Raw genomic sequence first — 18,719 nt, forward strand, 5'->3', positions numbered from 1 at the left:
TCACAAATATAGGCGCTGTAATTCAAGACTGAATAAGTGCACTTTTCAAAGATAGTACTCTGAATGAAAATGAATCACAAATCGAATACTTATAAAGTGATTCCGTCTACCTAGTCTTACACTTTCCATTTTAAACACAACAGCTCTAGAATTGATACCATATCCATTTGAACCCTGTCAGGCACTCTTATCTGCAACAAAAACATATAATCTCCAAATTAAAAATCCATATTGCTTGTCCAAGATCAAAACCCTTATATGAGACAAAACCCTTATCTGAACTAAATCAGGTAATAATTTAGCACAAGATGTACATTTTTTTAAAAAACCAAAATATAAGCTTTCTAAAAGAAGACCTAGTCTGTAACATATTCAAGTCAGTTCTTTCTTTAAGCTTCAGTGAAGAGGGTTTACCTAGCAGTAACCTATTATGAAAATTCTTACTGTCTGATTTTATAATGTACAATTATAGCCACATTTCCTACCAAAATAAAACATTTTGTCCGCAAAACGAACACAGTGGAACCCTCTGAATAGTGTTTTTCCAGTTGCATGCTGTAATCCACTAGTAAATCATGAAAGCAATTTAGTGGGTTCACTGCTTGCTGGCATTAAAACCAAAACAAAACAAAAGCTGAAATAGAATAAAGGAGAGTAGGAAATCTCAGGCAGCATCTTAGTGGTAAAGAAGTATTGTTTTGTGAAATATTTCATTTTATACAGTAAGTGTATAGTGGGTTAGGATGTAAAATTTGTTTGAGATACACTGCTCTGAAACTGTAGTTGTCAAAAAGCGGTCTGAAGAAGACCCTTTCAAGGGGTCTGAGAGGTCCTGTCTGTATGAGGCTATATTTTCTTCACATGCCTTCAACCGAAACATTTCTCAGTAGACTGAATGTAGAAGCAGGTATGAGAATTAAGCTGTCTTCTAAGCCAGACATTAAAGATCTTTTCAAAACTGTAAAACAATTCCACTCTTCCAATTTTTTGGTTTTGAAAAGATTAGTCATTTAAAATTTTAAAATACTATTTATGTTAACCTGTTTGTTATTTACACATTTTGAATTTAAATTTAATATTTGAATTCAATTGCTTTAATTACTAATACGTTAAATAGCAACAGATATAACCTACACGAAATGCTCTATGGAGTTCTCAACAATTTGGGAACCGCTCGTCAATTTGAAACAAAGGACTTCAGGCCTGATTCGTGGCAGGTTTAACTCGGTCTAGGCCCTTCCGCCCAGCGACTCAAGAACCGCCCACGCCGCGGACACCCAGACGGGAGACGCCCCACTCTCGGTGAGAGTGCTCGCAAATAGGAACGGATATCGACTAAAGGGCGGGACTTATGCTCACAGTGGACCTGGGAGAGTCAATGAGCAGGCAAATACCAGGTCACAGAAGGAAAGGAGGCTTTCAGTGAATCTTTGCGACACTGTCGCGTTTCGTTGGTTCCTTGCCGTAAAGACAGCCGCGGAGGCGCCCCAGCCGAGGCAGTGGCGGACGTGTGGGTCAATGGCGGATATGGAGGATCTCTTCGGGAGCGACGCTGATAGCGATGCTGAGCGTAAAGGTGGGGTCGGTTGGGCTTCAGGGGAGCGGTGCGTGTAGGGGCTTCTGCTGCAGGAGCCCGAAGGCGGTACGGTTCCGGGTCTGCGAACCCTGAGGCGCTACGGACCAGTGGTGGCGCTTCCTCCACGCCTGCCTCAGCGCCCCCTGCACTCCTGGCGGTACCAGCCTCCCTGGGCGGGAATCGGAGAGACGAACACGGAGTGTGAGGCTCGGGGTTCTTGGTGTCCTTGGACCATGCGGTGCTTGGGAGCCGGTGGGGTGAAGACGCGGGGCAGAGGTGGCGGCGCAGGAGAGCCTGCGCGGCCCGGGTAAGAACCTGGGGGTCCTGCTCTGTCCTGTTTTGCACAAGTGAGCGCAGAGTAAGATCTGTTTGTGAATGAATGGATAGTAGGTGCTCGGGAATATGGGTATGAGATGGACGAATTTGCAGAGGGGCTCAGAAAGCCCTCTTGATTGAAATCAGAGTGGCGTGATGCGGAGTTTGAGATGTCTGGGTGAGGAGGACTGGCAGGATACAGGGGTAGGGCTTTACATAGGCGTTATGCACCGGAGACGATGTGTCTTGTGAGAACGTGTGCAGAAACTGGAATTTCTTGAGTCTATGGTATTAGATGGAGAGCATATGGGATCTGTGTTTGGAGAGGAGAAAGGACTTGTTGATTAAATGAATGATTAGTGGTGCATGGAAGTACTTCTGGCACAAGGACTGTGGATGTTTGAGTTTGAAATATGAATAGGAGTTATTTGAAGTGACAAGGGCCCCAAGACCGAGTTCAGAATTCTTGAAAGCCCCCAGGCTCAAAGTAACGTTACCTGCTTTTTTTCCTTAGCAAAATGCATTATTGTTGTGGTTCTTTTTTTCTCTAACTCCAGTTTATTTATATTTTTTAGAGTGTAGTGAAGTGAGCACCAGGTGGAAATCTAGTGTGACGGCTCCACTGAGATGGGTATTCAGGAGGTTCCAGTTGGGATGAGTCTGGAAATACAGAGTCCTGTATACTAACTCTTGTTCCATTACCTTTGCTGGTGTTTTCTTTTCCCCCTTATTTTTACTTGTCTGTATCCCATTTACCTTTCAAGGCACAGTTCTATGTGAACTTTCCCATGACTCACTGTCATGAAGTTGTTCATTCATTCAATAAGTATTTATTGATCCCCTATTATGTTCTAGCTACTTCGGTGGGTGTCAGGGACAGAATGATGAAAAGGTTGTCTCCCCGCCCTGTAGGCTTATGTGAATGCTTAATACATATTTGATAAGTAGTTGGATAGAAAGAAACAATAGTTTAGTAAGATGTACCCTGCATTGCTTTCCTGTTGCTAACCCAGTGTATGGAGAAGTGATGTGTGGAGATGGTTGCTTTTCTGGGCTTCGTGTTTTAATTTTGTGTGAGTCTGTTGCTGCTTTCTTCCATGTTATGGTTAGATAATAGGACGCTGTAGGATTGACTTACAAATCTGTCCTTGAAGATTGCTTTTGGTCTTGAAGGTAGTATGGATGTGACAGGGCAATTCCTGTTAAGCCTAGCATATTTCATTAGTAAGACAGTTGTGGAAAATAACTACACCTGACAAATATCTTGCTGTAACAATGGGTAAAATCTCTACCTAGGCTCAACATATTTCTTTTATGTATAATTGTGTCAGGTGTCTTATTTCTTTCAACAGTGTTTTGTAGCTTTAATTGTAAAAATCTTGCACCTCCTGAGTTCAATTTACTCCTAAGTATTCTAGTCTTTTGAATACTATCTCAGGTGAAGTTGTTATCTTAATTTCATTTTTGAATTGTTCATTGCTAGTGTATAGAAATATAACTGATTTTTGTATGTGTATCCTCTATCTTGCAACCTTGCTGACTGTACTAGCTGTAATTGGTTTTTTGTGCGTGCATTCTTTAGGATTTTCTACATAAGAGATCTTGTCATGTGCAAATAGGGATAGTTTTACCTCTTTTGCAATTTGGATGTTTTTATTTCTTTTTCTTGCCTAATTGCCGCAGCTACAACTTTCTGTACAATGTTGTATCCAAGTGGTGAGAATGGATATGCTAGTCTTGTTCTTGATCTTAGGGAGAAAGCATCTGTGCCATCACAATTACATATATTAGCTGTGGGTTTTTGTAGATGCCCTTTTTCAGGTTGAGAAAATTCCCTTTTATCCCTAGTTTGTTGAATAGTTTTATCATGAAAGGGTGTTGGATTTTGTCAAATGTCAATTTGACATCAATTAAAATGCTCACTTTTGGGGGCACCTGGGTGGCTCAGTTGGTTAAGCATCTGACTTTGGCTTAGGTCATGATCTCATGGTGTGTTGGTTCTAGCCCCACATAGGGCTCTGTGCTCACAGCTCAGGGCCTGGAGCCTGCTTTGGATTCTCCGTCTCCTTCTCTCTGCCTCTCTGCCTCTCCCTCGCCTGTGCTCTCTCTCAAAAATAAACAAACATTTTTAAAAAATGCTCACTTTTCTTGGGGTGCCTGGGTGGCTTAGTTGGTTGAGCATCTGACTCTTGATTTCTGCTCAGGTCATGATCCCAGGGTTGTGGGATTAAGCCCTATGTTGGGCTCTGTGCTGAGCCTGCTTAAGATATTCTCTCTCTCTCTCTCTCTCTCTCTCTCTCTCTCCCCTCTCTCTCCCCCTCCCCCCCTTTCCCCTCCCTCTCTCTCCCACTCTCTCCCCCGCTCTCTCCCCTTCTCTCCTTCTGCCGGTCTCTCCCCTGCTTGGGCTTGCTCCTTCTTTCTCTCTAAAATTAAAAAAAAAAAAAAATGCTTACTTTGCTTTATTTGGTTAATATGGTCACAGTAATCTTGAACCACCATTTATTCCTAGGATAGCTCCCACTTTGTCATATCCTTTTAATATGCTGTTGGGTTCAGTTTGCTAGTATTTTGTTTAGTATTTTTGTATTTGTATTCATAAGGCTTATTGGTCTGTAGTTTTCTTTATTCATGACATCTTTGGTTTTGGTATCAGGATAATGCTGGCCTCATAGAATGGATTAGGAACTGTTCCCTTTGCTTCAAAGAGTTTGAGAAGAATAAGCATTAATTCTTTAAACATTTGATAGGATTCATGAGTGAAGCCATCTTCTGGTCCTGGGTGTTTGTTGGTTTTGTTTTGTTTTTTTTAATTTTTTTAAATATTTATTTATTTTTGAGACAGAGATAGAGTGTGAGCGGGGAAGGGGTAGAGAGAGAGGGAGACACAGAATCCGCAGCAGGCTCCAGGTTCTGAGCTGTCAACACAGAGCCCAATGTGGGGCTCAAACTCACAAACTGTGAGATCATGACCTGAGCCAAAGTCGGACGCTCAACTAAATGAGCCACCCAGGTGCCCCTGTTGGATTTATTTTTTATTTTTTCCCCAGTAAGCTCTATGCCCATCATGGGGCTTGAACTCATGACTTTGAGATCAAGATTCAGACACTCTACCTACTGAGCCAGCCAGGCTCCCCTGAGATTTCTCTTTTTTTTTTTTTTAAATTTTTTAAAAAATGTTTATTTCTGAGAGAGAGAGAGACAGAGTATGAGCAGGGGAGGGACAGAGAGAGAGAGAGAGGGAGACACAGAATCTGAAGCAGGCTCCAAGCTCTGAGCTGTCAGCACAGAACCCAGTGTGGGGCTCAAACTCATGAACTGCGAGATCATGACCTGAGCCCAAATTGGATGTTTGAGCCACCCAGATGCCCCGAGATTTCTCTTTTTTTAATGTAGGTGTTTACAGCTACAGATTTCCCTTTCAGCACTGCTTTCTCTACATCCCTTACCTTTTGGCATCCTGTATTTTCATTTTCATTCATCGGAAAATACTTGTAATTTGCTTTGTGATTTCTTCTTTGAGCCCGTGATTGAGTGCATTGTTTAATATCCACTTGTGAATTTTCGAGATTTGCCTCTGTTACTGAATTCATTTTCATTCCATTGTTGTCAGTAAAGATACTTCACATGTTTTCAACCTTCTTAAATGTACTGAAATTTGTTTTGGATCGTAACATATGCTCTAACCTGGAAAATGTTCAGTGTGCACTTGGAAAGAATGATGGTAGTGGAGTGTTCTATTGATGTCTATATGTGTGGTTGGTTTATAGTATTGTTTAAGTTCTCTGTTTCCTCATTGATCTTCTGCCTAGTTCTGGCTGTTATTGTAAGTGGACTATTGAAGTTTCCAACTGTTATTTTTGGACTATTTCTCCCTTCAGTTCTGTCAGTTTTTGTTTTTAGGTGCATATATGTTTACAACTATTATATCTTCATGTCAGATGGGCCCTTTTATTTCATAATGTCCTTTTTTATCTTGTAACAATTTTGTCTTAAGATTTATTTTGTTTAATATTAGTATAACCACTATAGCTCTCTTTTCGTTACTATTTACATGGAGTATCTTTTTCCATCCTTTCACTTTCAACCTATTTGGGTATGCGGTTGCCGATGCATAGGGGCATTTGTACCCCAATGTTTATAGCAGCACTTTCAACCATAGCTGAATTATGGAAAGAGCCTAAATGTCCATCAACTGATGAATGGATAAAGAAGATGTGGTTTATATATACGATGGAATACTACTTGTCAATGAGAAAGAATGAAATACGGCCTTTTGTAGCAACGTGGATGGAACTGGAGAGTGTTATGCTAAGTGAAATAAGTCATACAGAGAAAGACAGATACCATATGTTTTCACTCTTATGTGGATCCTGAGAAACTTAACAGAAGACCGTGGGGGAGGGGGAGGGGGAAAAGTTACAGAGAGGGAAGGAGGCAAACCATAAGAGACTCTTAAAAACTGAGAATAAACTGAGGGTTGATGGGGCGGTGGGTGGGAGGGAGGGGAAAGTGGGTGATGGGCATTGAGGAGGGCACCTGTTGGGATGAGCACTGGGTGTTGTATAGAAACCAATTTGATAATAAATTTCATATTAAAAAAAATAATAAAGTGAGACTCTTGCAGATAATTTGCAAAAAAGTAAAAAATTAAATAGAAATTCATTTTGCCAATTCCTGCCTTTTCATTGGAGAAGTTAATCATTTCTGTTTAAAATAATTATTGATAAGGAAGCACTTTTGCCATTTTGCTATTTGTTTTCTATATGTCATACCTTTTTTGTTCCTCAATTTGTATATTGCTCTCCCCCCCTTTTTTAAAGTTTTTATTTATTTATTTTGAGAGGGGAGGGAGGGGCAGAGAGAGGGAGACAGAGGATCCAAAGCAGGCTCCACGCCGTCAGTGTAGAGCCTGATGTGGGGCTCAGTCCCAGAAACTGTGAGACCATGACCTGAGCCAAAATCAAGATTGGAGGCTTACCTGACTGAGCCGCCCAGGCGCCCAGTCTATTTTTTTTAAGACTGATTTTCTTTTAGGGTACTATTCCTTCTTGTTTATTTTTCTGTATAGTTTTTAGTTTTTTTCTTAGCGGTTACTCTGGTGATTACAGTTAACATCTTGAATTATAATAATCTGGATTAATATCAACTTAATTTTAGCAGTACAGGAACATTTTTTTCTACATAGTTCATCCTCTCTTGCCTTTGTTGTTATTGTCACAAATTACATCTTTATACATTGACTTCCCAGTGATGTGGTTTTATAATTAGTTTTATGTTACTGTGTTTGAAATCTAATCAAGAAAGGAGTTCCTAGAAATACATTGATGTTAACTTTTATAATTACCTATTTAGTTTCCTTATTCTTTATTTCCTCACGTGGATTCAAACTGCTGTCATTTCATTTAAGCTGGACAGGCTTCGTTTAGGAGGCAGGCCTACTAGCAGTAAACTCTGTTTTTGTCTGGGAATGTCTCAGTTTTTCCAGTTTGTTTTTTATTGATGTGAAATTCATATAAAATTAACCATTTTTTAAATTTTTTTTAAAGTTTATTTATTTTGAGAGACAGAGGGAGAGTGCAGGTGGGGTAGGGGCAGAGAGACAGAGGGGTACAGAGGATCCAAAGAGTTCGATGTGGGGGCTTGAACTCATGAACTGTTAGACCATGACCCGAACCTAAGTCAGATGCTTAACTGACTGAACCAGCCAGGTGCCTCTAAAATTAATGGTTTCAAAGTGAGCAATTGGGTATTTAGCACATTTACAATGTTTCCATCTTTTGGCTGTTTGAGTAGTGCTGCTATGAACTGTATTTAAGTTTATTTATTTATTTTTGAGAAGGAGCAAGCAAGTGCACAAGTTGGGGAGGGATAGGGAGAGGGGGCAGAAGAGCCAAAGCAGGCTCTAGGCTCAGCTGTTGGTGCAGGGCCGGATGATGCAGCACTCAAACTCACAAACCATGTGATCATGACCTGACCTGAAGTCAGGCACTTACTGACTGAGCCACCCAGGTGCCCCTGCTATGAACATTTGTGTACAAGTATTTGAATGCCTGTTTTCAATTCTTTTGAGTGTATACATAGGGGTGGAATTGCCGAGTCATATGGTAATTCTGTGTTTAACTTTTGAGGAATTACACCATTTTCCAGAGGGACCAGACCATTTTACATTACTACCAGCAATGTTCGAGGGTTTCATTTTTTTTTTTCACATCCTCAGTAACACTTACTGTACATTTTTCTTTTTTTTTAATGTAGCCATCTCTGTTGGTGTCAAGTGATATCTCATTGTGAATTCAATTTGCATTTCCTAATGGCTAATGATGTGGAATAGACTTCTCATGTGCTCATTGGCCATTGGTATGTATGACTTTGGACAAATGTCATTTCACGTCCTTTGTCCACTTTTTAATTGTGTAGTCTTTTTGTTGAGTAGTAAACATTGTTTATGTATCTGGATGTCTGGGTACTAGACACTTAGCAGATACATGGTTTGCAAATATTTTGTTCTATTCTTTTTGTTGTTTTTTCAGTTTCTTGATAATGTCTTTTGTATAGAAGTTTTTCTTTTTGAAGAAGTCTGATTTCTGTATTTTTTTCTTCTGTCACTTCTGTCACGCTTTCATTCTGAAGTCTAGTTTTGCTGGGAATATAATTCTTGGTTGACAGTCTTTGTTCCAGTGTTTTGGATATGTTAACCCACTGCCTTCTCGTTTCCATGGTTTCTGACAAGAAATCATTGTTATCGAGAATTCCTTGTGTGGAACAAATTGCTTCTCTTGCTGCTTTCAGCATTCTTTTTTTTTTTTTTTTTTTTTTTTTTTTGCCTTTGTCTTTAACTGTTTGATAATGCCGTGTGTAGGTGTGGATCTCTTTAATTTTATCCTATTTGGCATTCACTAAGTTTCTTGAATGTCTTTGATCACATTTGGGATGTGTTTGACCATTATTTCTTCAAATAATCTTTCTGCCCTTTCTTCTTCTGGGACTCCCATTATGTATATGTTGGTACACTTGATGGCATCCCACAAATCTTTTAGATTTTATTTTTCTTAATTTTTTTCTCTTCTGTTCCTCACTTAATCTTCATTGACTTCTAAAGTTTACTGATTCTGCCTACTTCCTGCTTACATCTGTTCTTTAGCTCCCTAATGAATTTTCACTTCATTTATTGTATTTTTCAACTCCAGAATTTCTTTTTGGCTCTTTTTAAATAATATGTTTTAAAAAAAAATCTTTTTATTGATATTTTCTATTTGGTAAAACATCATTTTCATTGTCTGGGCTTCTTCTGGGATAGTTTCTAGCCTTTTTTCATACATATGGGTCATACTTCCTTGGTTCTTTGTATTTCTTTATAGTTTTTTTGTTGATAACTTGTCATTTTGAGTATTATAATGTGGTAACTCAGGAAATCAAATTCTCTCCCTTCCTCAGGATTTGTTGTTGCTGTTTGTTGCAGTAGTTATTGTTTAGTGATTCTTTTGAACTAGTCTAGTAAAGCCCACAATCTTTGTTGTGTGTGGCCACTAAAATCTCTGCCCTTTAACATAGTGGTCAGCTTGTGATTAGACAGAGATATCCTTAAATGCCTAGAACCAAAAACAAAACAACAACAACAACAAAAAAACAAAATAAGACAAAACAAAAAAAAACCTCCCAGTCTTTGCAGTTGGGTCTCTGTGTTGGGCAGGCTTTCAACTCTCAACCCGGCAGTTTACAACCTGTTTTTGCCTTCATCTTTTGCTTTAAGCACAGAACCTGAAGGTCAACTGGAAGTGAGAGCTTAGTACCCTCTAAGTTCTTTCCTGGGCATGTGCACAACCCTGGGCAAGTATGTGGCCTTCCAGATCTCTAGGAATATGTGAGAGCTTGTAAAAGCCCTTACTCTCTGAATGATGTAATTCTCCAGCCTTTCCTCTTAATTACTTGCCCCAAAGCTTCTTAGTTAATTACTTGCCACAACTACTATCCATTATCCCAGGCAGTGGCAACTAATACATTTGCCTGTAAATGTTTTTGGTAAACATTCCTAGGTAGCTGCCTTTGAGAGACTTCTAAGTGAGATAAAGTCAGCCCTTTGAGCCAGTCCAGTGATCCACCAGGCAGATCAAAACTAACAACCATGATTCTTTGTGAATGAGGTCCCTTCTGCTCCCTCTAGTAGTGGTCCATGTACCAGAAATTTGGGCTGTTTTTAAGGCATTATTGAGCTGGGGAGTTGGGGTTGGAGTGGAGGAACAGGATAAATTAAAACATCACAAAGTTTTATTGGAGTTCACCTGGTTTTTTTTGTTAAGCATTCCCCTGGTTGCTGCAGCTTTTGGTTAGTTTCCTGAGTAGAGAGAAAATTGATTCTGATGGTTTTTGACATGTTTTCTCATTCCTTTTATGTTGGGATTGACTTTTGGTGCTCTTTACCTTGCCTTTTTCACTGACATCATTCTGTGTTTATATGATCTCATAGATTCGGATTCTGGATCAGACTCGGATTCTGATCAAGAGAATGTTGCTTCTGGCAGTAATGCCTCTGGAAGTGAAAGTGAGCAAGATGAAAGAGGTGATTCAGGAAAGCCAAGTAATAAGGAACTGTTTGGAGATGACAGTGAGGATGAGGGAGCTTCACATCACAGTGGGAGTGATAATCACTCTGAAAGATCAGACAATAGGTCAGAAGCTTCTGAGCGTTCTGACCATGAAGACAATGACCCCTCAGATGTAGATCAGCACAGTGGATCAGAAGCTCATAATGATGATGAAGATGAAGGTCATAGATCAGATGGAGGGAGCCATCATTCAGAAGCAGAAGGTTCTGAAAAAGCACATTCAGATGATGAAAAATGGGACAGAGAAGATAAAAGCGACCAGTCAGATGATGAAGAAAAGATACAAAATTCCGATGATGAAGAGAGGGCACAAGGATCTGATGAAGATAAGCTGCAGAATTCTGATGATGATGAGAAAATGCAAAACACAGATGATGAGGACAGGCCTCAGCTTTCAGATGATGAGAGACAACTGTCAGAAGAGGAGAAGGCTAATTCTGATGATGAACGGCCAGCAGCTTCTGATAATGATGACGAGAAACAGAATTCTGATGATGAAGAACGGCCACAGATGTCTGATGAGGAGAAAATGCAAAATTCTGATGATGAAAGGCCACAGGCCTCAGATGAAGAACACAGGCATTCAGATGATGAAGAGGAACAGGACCAGAAATCAGGTAATGCATTTATGAGAACCAAAATGGTTTAGTAGAAGCGTCCATATACAGCAGTGGTACACTATCCATGCCCACCTTTAGTACCTGTTTTTCTCTTCTGTTCCTCCATTTCAGCCCTTTCTAAGTGTACGTTTTGCTTTAAATTTTTTCCCCTAATAATCCATTTATTTTTATCTACCATCATTTGTTAATTGATGATAGATCAAGAAAAAAAGAGGACAGTCTTCAGGAAAGATATATGGTGCTTTAGTAGCTAGGTAATGAATGGAGTTGGTTCCATTTCTGTGGGTAACTGACTGAGAAGCATGCCTCAGGTGAGAATAGATTTGCCTGGGGAAAAAAAAGCAATGCCATTGAAAATCTCCATAGGGTAGTTGTACTGACTTGTAAATCTCATACTCCAGCTCAAGGTTTTTGAGATCCAAAATTTGATCATCCAGAGGTAATTAGGCTCCAAGGAGTTCATTCAAACTAGTCACTTATACTGATAGTATAAGAAACTAATTTATAAACATTGAATTGCAAAATTATTGATTTTGAGAGGATCAGTTATTTCTCTCTTGTCATTGTATACTTGCTGTTGGGGAAAATCGACATTGGATACCAAATGGTAATATCAGGAGGTTGCCTGGGGAGTATAACATCCAGAAGATGAAAACGTGGCTGGATGATCTCAGTGAGCTATAGTAGCTTGACACATGCATCCTCTAGAGAGATGTGCTTGGGTTAGAATACTTATTTCTTAAAGCTGCAGGAAACACATAGCCTAACTTTGGCTACTGACTCCCTTCTATAATAGTTATGTACACTGTTCTTCTCAAGTTAACACATTCTTCATATAGAATATTGAAATTTGGAGATCTTGTTTCTTTGCATTGTAAAAGTCACCTTGGTTAGGTTAGAATTCTTAAGTAATACCTAGATTGTTTCATTTCCATAGGTGATTGATTATACTCACATATTGATCCTGTCATCTTAGCTTAGATATGGGGGAGAGGGCCTTTAATCCTCTAATACATATTCACAGGATGGCATTCAAGACCACATTTTGGCATTATTTAGGAGGAGGCCAAAGAATTTCGAGAGATAGATAAAGGTCTATCTAGACTACAGGACTGCAATAAGTATTCAATAACTAGTTTTGGGTAGAGTTATTTGTACTGGTAGCAGAATCATTAAAGTTCATGCATTACTTCCCCAATAATAGCAGACTAACCTAAGGCTAGGGTTATGGTGGGGAATCTTATAGCTGGTTATTCTGCTTAACTCTTAACCTAGATCGACGTGGTTTTCTTGAAGTTGACAATTAGGGAAATAGTTGTACCATCCAGAGATAGTGACATACAGTTGACTCTTGAACAACATGGGTTTGAACTCTGTGGGTCTACTTATATGCAAGTTTTTCATTAAATATAGTACGTTATTATAAATGTATTTTATGATTTTCTTAATATTTTCTTTTTTCTAGCTTTGTTGTAAGAATACAGAGTAACATACCAAATATGTGTTAACTGTTTATGTTGTCAGGAAGGCTTCCAGTCAACAATAGAGTGTCAGTAGTTGTTTTGGGGGAGTCAGACATTATTTGTGGATTTTTGACTGTGTGTTGTGTGTGTGTGTGGGGGGTGGGGGGGGATCCCAGTGTCCCTAACCTCCATGTTCAACTGTATTTGTCTCTTCCATTGATTGCAATGTTTTTACCTCTGTTTTTCTTTTTTTGTAATGAGTCCTATATAAATTTGGTCATAAGTTTCAGTACCACTTTTTTCATTCTATCAGGTTTTTCTGCTTATAGAAAATAATGTTCCTTGAATTAATTTTATTTTTAAATTAACTACAGTTTGTATGTGTATGTACAGTTCTAGTAATGTTAACACATAAATATCTTTGTGTAACCATCCCACAGTCAGGACGCAGAACAGTTCTGTTAACCTAAGAAACTCCCTCATTCTGTCCCTTTTGTAGTCACATCCTTTCTCCACCACTGTCCCCTGACAATTACTGATCTGTTTTCTCACTGCACTTTTGTCTTTGGGAGAATGTCATTAGTAAAATGGAATCAGATGTAGTATGTAGCCTTTTTTCTTTAATTTAGACTTCTTTAACCTAGCATGATGCATTTGAGATTTATCTAAATTGTCACATGTATCAGTAGTTCATTCTTATTTATTACTGAGTAGTTTTCCATTGTATGGGTACACCACAGTTTGTTTATCCCCAGTGTTGCTTTTAAAGCACAGAATTCAAAGTTAAGATATGACTGTGATTATGAAGAACTTCTAATTCTACCCTTACAGAATCTGCAAGGGGCAGTGACAGTGAAGATGAAGTTTTACGGATGAAACGCAAGAATGCAATTGCCTCTGATTCAGAGGCAGATAGTGACACTGAGGTACCAAAAGGTATTCCAGTAACTTCTTTTACATATATATATATATTTCTGTCTCTTTCTTCATTTAACTGTAGTGCACTGTTGACTCTGGACATTTACCCCAGACTGCAAGATCCATGGGAAAAGAGTGTGGATACACTTAGTGTACACAGGGAAGTTGTACAGATATGAGAAATCATTTATGCTTAATCAGTTGGAGAAGAACCTGTTGCTGCTTTTTTCTTCTTTTTTTTTTTAACCTAAGCTCTATGCCTAGCGTGGGGCTTGAACACATGACCCTGAGATCACGCATCGCATGCTCTACTGATAGAGCCAGCCCCACCCCTCTGCTTCTTCATTTATAGTTAGATAAATCTGTTGTTAGGAGGCTGAGGCTTTGATTGAGGTGGCAATGTCATTTCTTTAGTTTGAATACTGATAGTTTCAGGACAACTTGTTCTTAATTCCTTAGTAGGTTAATAACACAAGAAGGACTTGATTCTTTAAAGCTATGGGTTAGATGAAGAAGTCATAAAAACCCAGGATTAGGTAAGGTAGGTTTGTTAAAAGGATAAAAGATCTGCCTGTTCATCTCTATGGGTGACTGTTTCAAATGGCAGATTGCTGTACAATACAGATGTTAGTGTAAAAGTTTCCACAAACATAAATTTGATAGTTTCATTACACACAACCATTGTGTTGAATGGTAATTAGGCATTAATGTTAAATAGCTTATATAAATTATTGTACGTAACACTATAAGTAAAGCAAATAGAGGGTCAACTAGAGAGAAAAGGAGAGAGCTGGCAGAACAGGAAGTTGTGGGATTTACTTAAAGATCTTTGGATCTGTAGCTAGTGGTTATGTGCCTGGACTTTGGAATCAGATGATCCAAGTTAGAATCTCTGTGGCTCCACTTTTCAGCTGTATGAAGTTTGGTCAAATCAGTTATTTACTACCCTTCAGTTTTCTGATCTGTAAAAGGGAGATGATGCTAGCTGTCTTAGAGGGTTGGTATCAGAATTTGATATATTCATTCTTTTATTTAGCTCGGTTGTTTATTGAGAATCTGTGTACTAGTACTGTTCTGGGTGCTGGGAATGTAGCAATGATCAACATTCTGGTAGGGTCAGGGTAGGTTAGGGAGACTGATAATGACACGAAGTAAATTAAACATACAGTATGTCAGATGGTGTTAAGAACTAGGAAGAAAATGAATCAGAAGGGACATGAGTTGGGTGGTATTTTCATTTTGATTTTATCATACAGATGAACTTGGCAGAACCTGGACCTTCCTTGCCTCTCTCTTTTTTTTTTTTTTTTTTTTTAATTTTAATTATTATGGCTTTATTTTTTTAGAGTTGTTTGTGTTTTAGAGCAGTTTAGGGTTCACTCTGGAATTGGGGGAAGATACAGAGATTTCCCACATACCTCCTGCCCTCACACATGCATAATCTACCTCATTATCAGCATCCCCCACCAGAGCAGTACATGTATTACAATTGGTGAACCTACACTGATACGTCATTATCCAAAGCCCATAGTTTATATTACGGTTCACTCTAGTTCACTCTTGGTGTTGTACATTTTGTGTGTTTGGACAAATGTGAGTGACCTGTATCCATCATTATGGTATCATATCGAGGAGTTAGTTTCACTGTCCTAAAACCCCTCATGTTCTACCTATTCATCTCTCCTTGCACCTAATGTCTGGCAATTGCTGATCTTTTTATTGATTCCATAGTTTTGCCTTTTCCAGAATGTCATATAATTGGAGTTATATAGAACGTAGCCTTTTCTGATTGGCTTCTTTTACTTAGTAATGTGCATTTCCTCCATGTCTTTTATGGCTTGACCGCTTACTTTTTTTTTTTTTAGGACTGAGTAATATTCCTTTGGATGTACCAGTTTATCCATTCACCTACTGAAGGACATCTTGGTTACTTCCAAGTTTTGGCAAATATGAATAAAGCTGCTGTAAACATTTGTTTGCAGGTTTTAGTATGGACATAAGTTTGCAACTCCTTTGGGTAAATACCAAGGAGCATGATTGTTAGAGCATATGGTGAGAGTTTGTTTAGCTTTCTAAGAAACTGCCAGGCTGTCTTCTAAAGTAGCTGTCGCATTTGCATTCCTGTGAACAATGAGAGTTCCTGTTGCTCCACATTTTTGCCAGCATTTAGTGTTGTCAGTGTTCTGGATTGGGGCCATTCTAGTGTGTTGCCTCTCCTTTTTTTCAGGGATTTTTTTCTCCCCTTTGTCTCAGTAGCTCTCTCTCATGGTTTTATTGTAGACTATATCATTGCCAATGATTGTAACTGCTCTATAATCTCAGTTTCAAGCAGTCTACTTTCTGACCACCCTCCTATCTTTCTTTCACCCCCTCCTCTACCTTTTGTTTATTGGCTTATTACAGATTATTGTTGTTGTTTTACCAAACTTAGCTGAAGTTCTGCCTCTGATGAGAGGGGCCTGGATACACAGGGGCCTGCATTTTTAAAACTTGAGGGACTGTGTAGAGAATAGGCCTGTATTGAGAGCTTGAGCCCCAAATGTGAGTATCTAGACTGTAGGAGGACATTTGGGCTCCTGGAGAATAAAGGAAAACGGAAGAACAGGTTGCAGAAAATGAAGGGAAAATAAATGTTTCCTCTACAGCCTTGCCTTTCCCTGAATTTGCCCCCTTCCCCCTCCATAGGTACTCTGGTCACATCTTTGAGAGCCAGGTTCAGAGTTGTGTTTGTGTAGTTTCCTGGTGCCTGGTCCAGAAACCTTGGGAATATGTGGAAGGGATAACTTTGAAGAACTTTTGTAATGTATATTAATACTGTGAATTTTTCCTCTATATTACAGATAACAGTGGAACCATGGATCTGTTTGGAGGTGCAGATGATATATCTTCAGGAAGTGATGGTGAAGATAAACCACCTACTCCAGGACAGCCTGTTGTAAGTAAAATTGCCAGGGTGAACTGTGCCCTTATTGAAGGCTAAGTAAATGTTTCAGAGATTAAGGATCTCTTTTATGCCAAGAAGAGGAAGTTGCTAACTCTTTTGCAATATAAAAGTACAAAGAACAGATGACTTTCTTAGTTATGTAGGGAACACATGTTTATAAAGGGGAGTAGGAGTAACCACCCTGGTACATTCATCTGCGGGAATGCCATTCAGCAATGAAAAGGTTGAAGTATTGATACACACAAGAACTTGGATGAAAGTCCAGGGTATGCAGTGTGAGAAAAAGCCAACCCCAAAAAGTTACGCACTCTATGATTCCACTTATATAGTATTCTTGAAATGACAAACTTACAGAAATGGAGAAGAGCTTAGTGGTTGCCTGAGATTTAGAAGGGATGAGGGTAAGGACAAAGTGGATGTAGCTATAAAAAGGTGGTATGAATCTTTCTAATGATGGAAATGTTCTGTATTGATTATATCAAGGTCAATCTCCTGGTTGCTATATAGTTTTTACAAAGTGTTACCACTGGGGGAAACTGGATATAAAGAAAAAGTAAGTAAGTGCCTGGCATGAGGTTGGTGCCATGCTGTAAGAGAGGAGACTGCAGCGATCTGTGACTGGAAAAACTGATTTATTTTTTTAAATTTTTTTTAATGTTTATTTATTTTTGAGACAGAGACAGAGCATGAACAGGGGAGGGTTAGAGAGAGAGGGAGACACAGAATCTGAAGCAGGCTCCAGGCTCTGAGCACAGAGCCCGACGCGGGGCTCAAACTCACAGACCGTGAGATCATAACCTGAGCCGAAGTCGGACGCTTAACCGACTGAGCCACCCAGGCACCCCTGGAAAAACTGACTTAAATGTCTTTCTTGTTCATGCCAAGAAGTGTGTACTGTTGATAATCTTCTCTCATTTTAATTGAAAGAGTGACTCTTGTTGGTGAATATGTGGAAGACAGATTTGTCACAAAAGGGGTTTTTTTTGTTTTTTTTTTTTAAGACATCTTTTCCTACATTGATGCTTCCGAACTGATCTTGTTTCCCTTGTGGTTTTTGGTGGGGGCTGGATGGGTAGGGATGGGGACTGAGGGCTGTTTTAGCTCCAGAGTCCCAATATCCTTCTTGTCTACCTAAGTCATTAAAGTGTGGAAGTTGAGCTAGACTGGACCATTTCTAAGGTTCTATCAAGCTCTAAAATTCTGTTTCTTTTACTAGGATGAAAATGGATTGCCTCAGGATCAACAGGAGGAGGAGCCAATTCCTGAGACCAGAATAGAAGTAGAAATACCCAAAGTAAACACTGATTTAGGAAATGACTTGTATTTTGTTAAACTGCCCAACTTTCTCAGTGTAGAGCCCAGGTAAGGGGATCAGTTAAAAGTGTTTCTTTTTTAAAAAAAAAAATTTTTTTTAACGTTTATTTATTTTTGAGACAGAGAGAGACAGAGCATGAACGGGGGAGGGGCAGAGAGAGAGGGAGACACAGAATCGGAAGCAGGCCCCAGGCTCTGGGCCATCAGCCCAGAGCCCGACGCGGGGCTCGAACTCACGGACCGTGAGATCGTGACCTGAGCTGAAGTCGGATGCTCAACCGACTGAGCCACCCAGGCACCCCTAAAAGCGTTTCTTAAAAAAAAAGAAAAAAAAAGAAAAGAAAGCAAGAAAAAAGGCGTTCCTAGATGTTGGATAGAAATATGTGGAATGTTGATATTCTTCTGATTTTACATTAGTTGGCTAATCACAAAATGGAATATCAATCATGTGTCTCTGAAAAAGTAAGCATATCTGGTGATAGAAAAAGTATGGACTGATGTTAAAGGAGACTTTTAATGTTTGTAATTGTTTTTAGCAGTTGATACGTTCTTATGAATTAATAGAGATTGCAAGCCTTTGGGTGTTTTTCAACTAGTGCAGCCCTGAAAAAGCTGAAATTGGGAGTGGTGGAATGTGCTAGAGATACTAAACGTGTCCACTTTAGCTGCCATTGTGGGTGTAGAAAAACTAATGGTTTGGGACAGTTAAACAGTGTTGATGGATATTATTCACTAAGTAACATATAAGCTTGGTTCATTTTTTTTTCCCTAGTAAAATGATGTAGAAAGCTAGAGCAGGTATGCCCTGTTCTTTGGAAGACATATAAAAGTAAAGAATATTTTGAATATTTAGCCTTGCTTTTCAAGCAGTATGTATTAGCACCAAATTTCAAGAAGGGGCAGTAATTTGAATACTTCCTTGAAATTGAACATGAAGATATTTATTTGACCATTATGATTTTTCAT

At 39.1% G+C, this 18,719-nt stretch overlaps 1 protein-coding gene across 3 annotated transcripts in view; it reads left to right on the plus strand.

The window, feature by feature from the left end:
* Window positions 1-1,469: 1,469 nt before the first annotated feature.
* LEO1 (LEO1 homolog, Paf1/RNA polymerase II complex component) overlaps window positions 1,470-18,719 on the plus strand; it is a 39,061-nt gene continuing 21,811 nt past the window's right edge. The window contains exons 1-5 of one of the 3 annotated variants that reach the window (XM_007081855.3): window positions 1,470-1,576; window positions 10,356-11,111; window positions 13,409-13,513; window positions 16,336-16,430; window positions 17,656-17,801. In XM_007081855.3, the coding sequence (XP_007081917.1) occupies window positions 1,519-1,576; window positions 10,356-11,111; window positions 13,409-13,513; window positions 16,336-16,430; window positions 17,656-17,801 (1,160 nt within the window). In that variant the 5' untranslated portion in view covers window positions 1,470-1,518. Of the gene's footprint in view, window positions 1,577-8,219; window positions 8,249-8,711; window positions 8,751-10,355; window positions 11,112-13,408; window positions 13,514-16,335; window positions 16,431-17,655; window positions 17,802-18,719 lie in introns of those variants that run through there. The other 2 variants (XM_042988837.1, XM_042988838.1) reach the window with 2 other exon arrangements.

This window comes from Panthera tigris, chromosome B3 (genome assembly GCF_018350195.1).
Source record: "Panthera tigris isolate Pti1 chromosome B3, P.tigris_Pti1_mat1.1, whole genome shotgun sequence".
Classification (NCBI taxonomy): domain Eukaryota; kingdom Metazoa; phylum Chordata; class Mammalia; order Carnivora; family Felidae; genus Panthera; species Panthera tigris.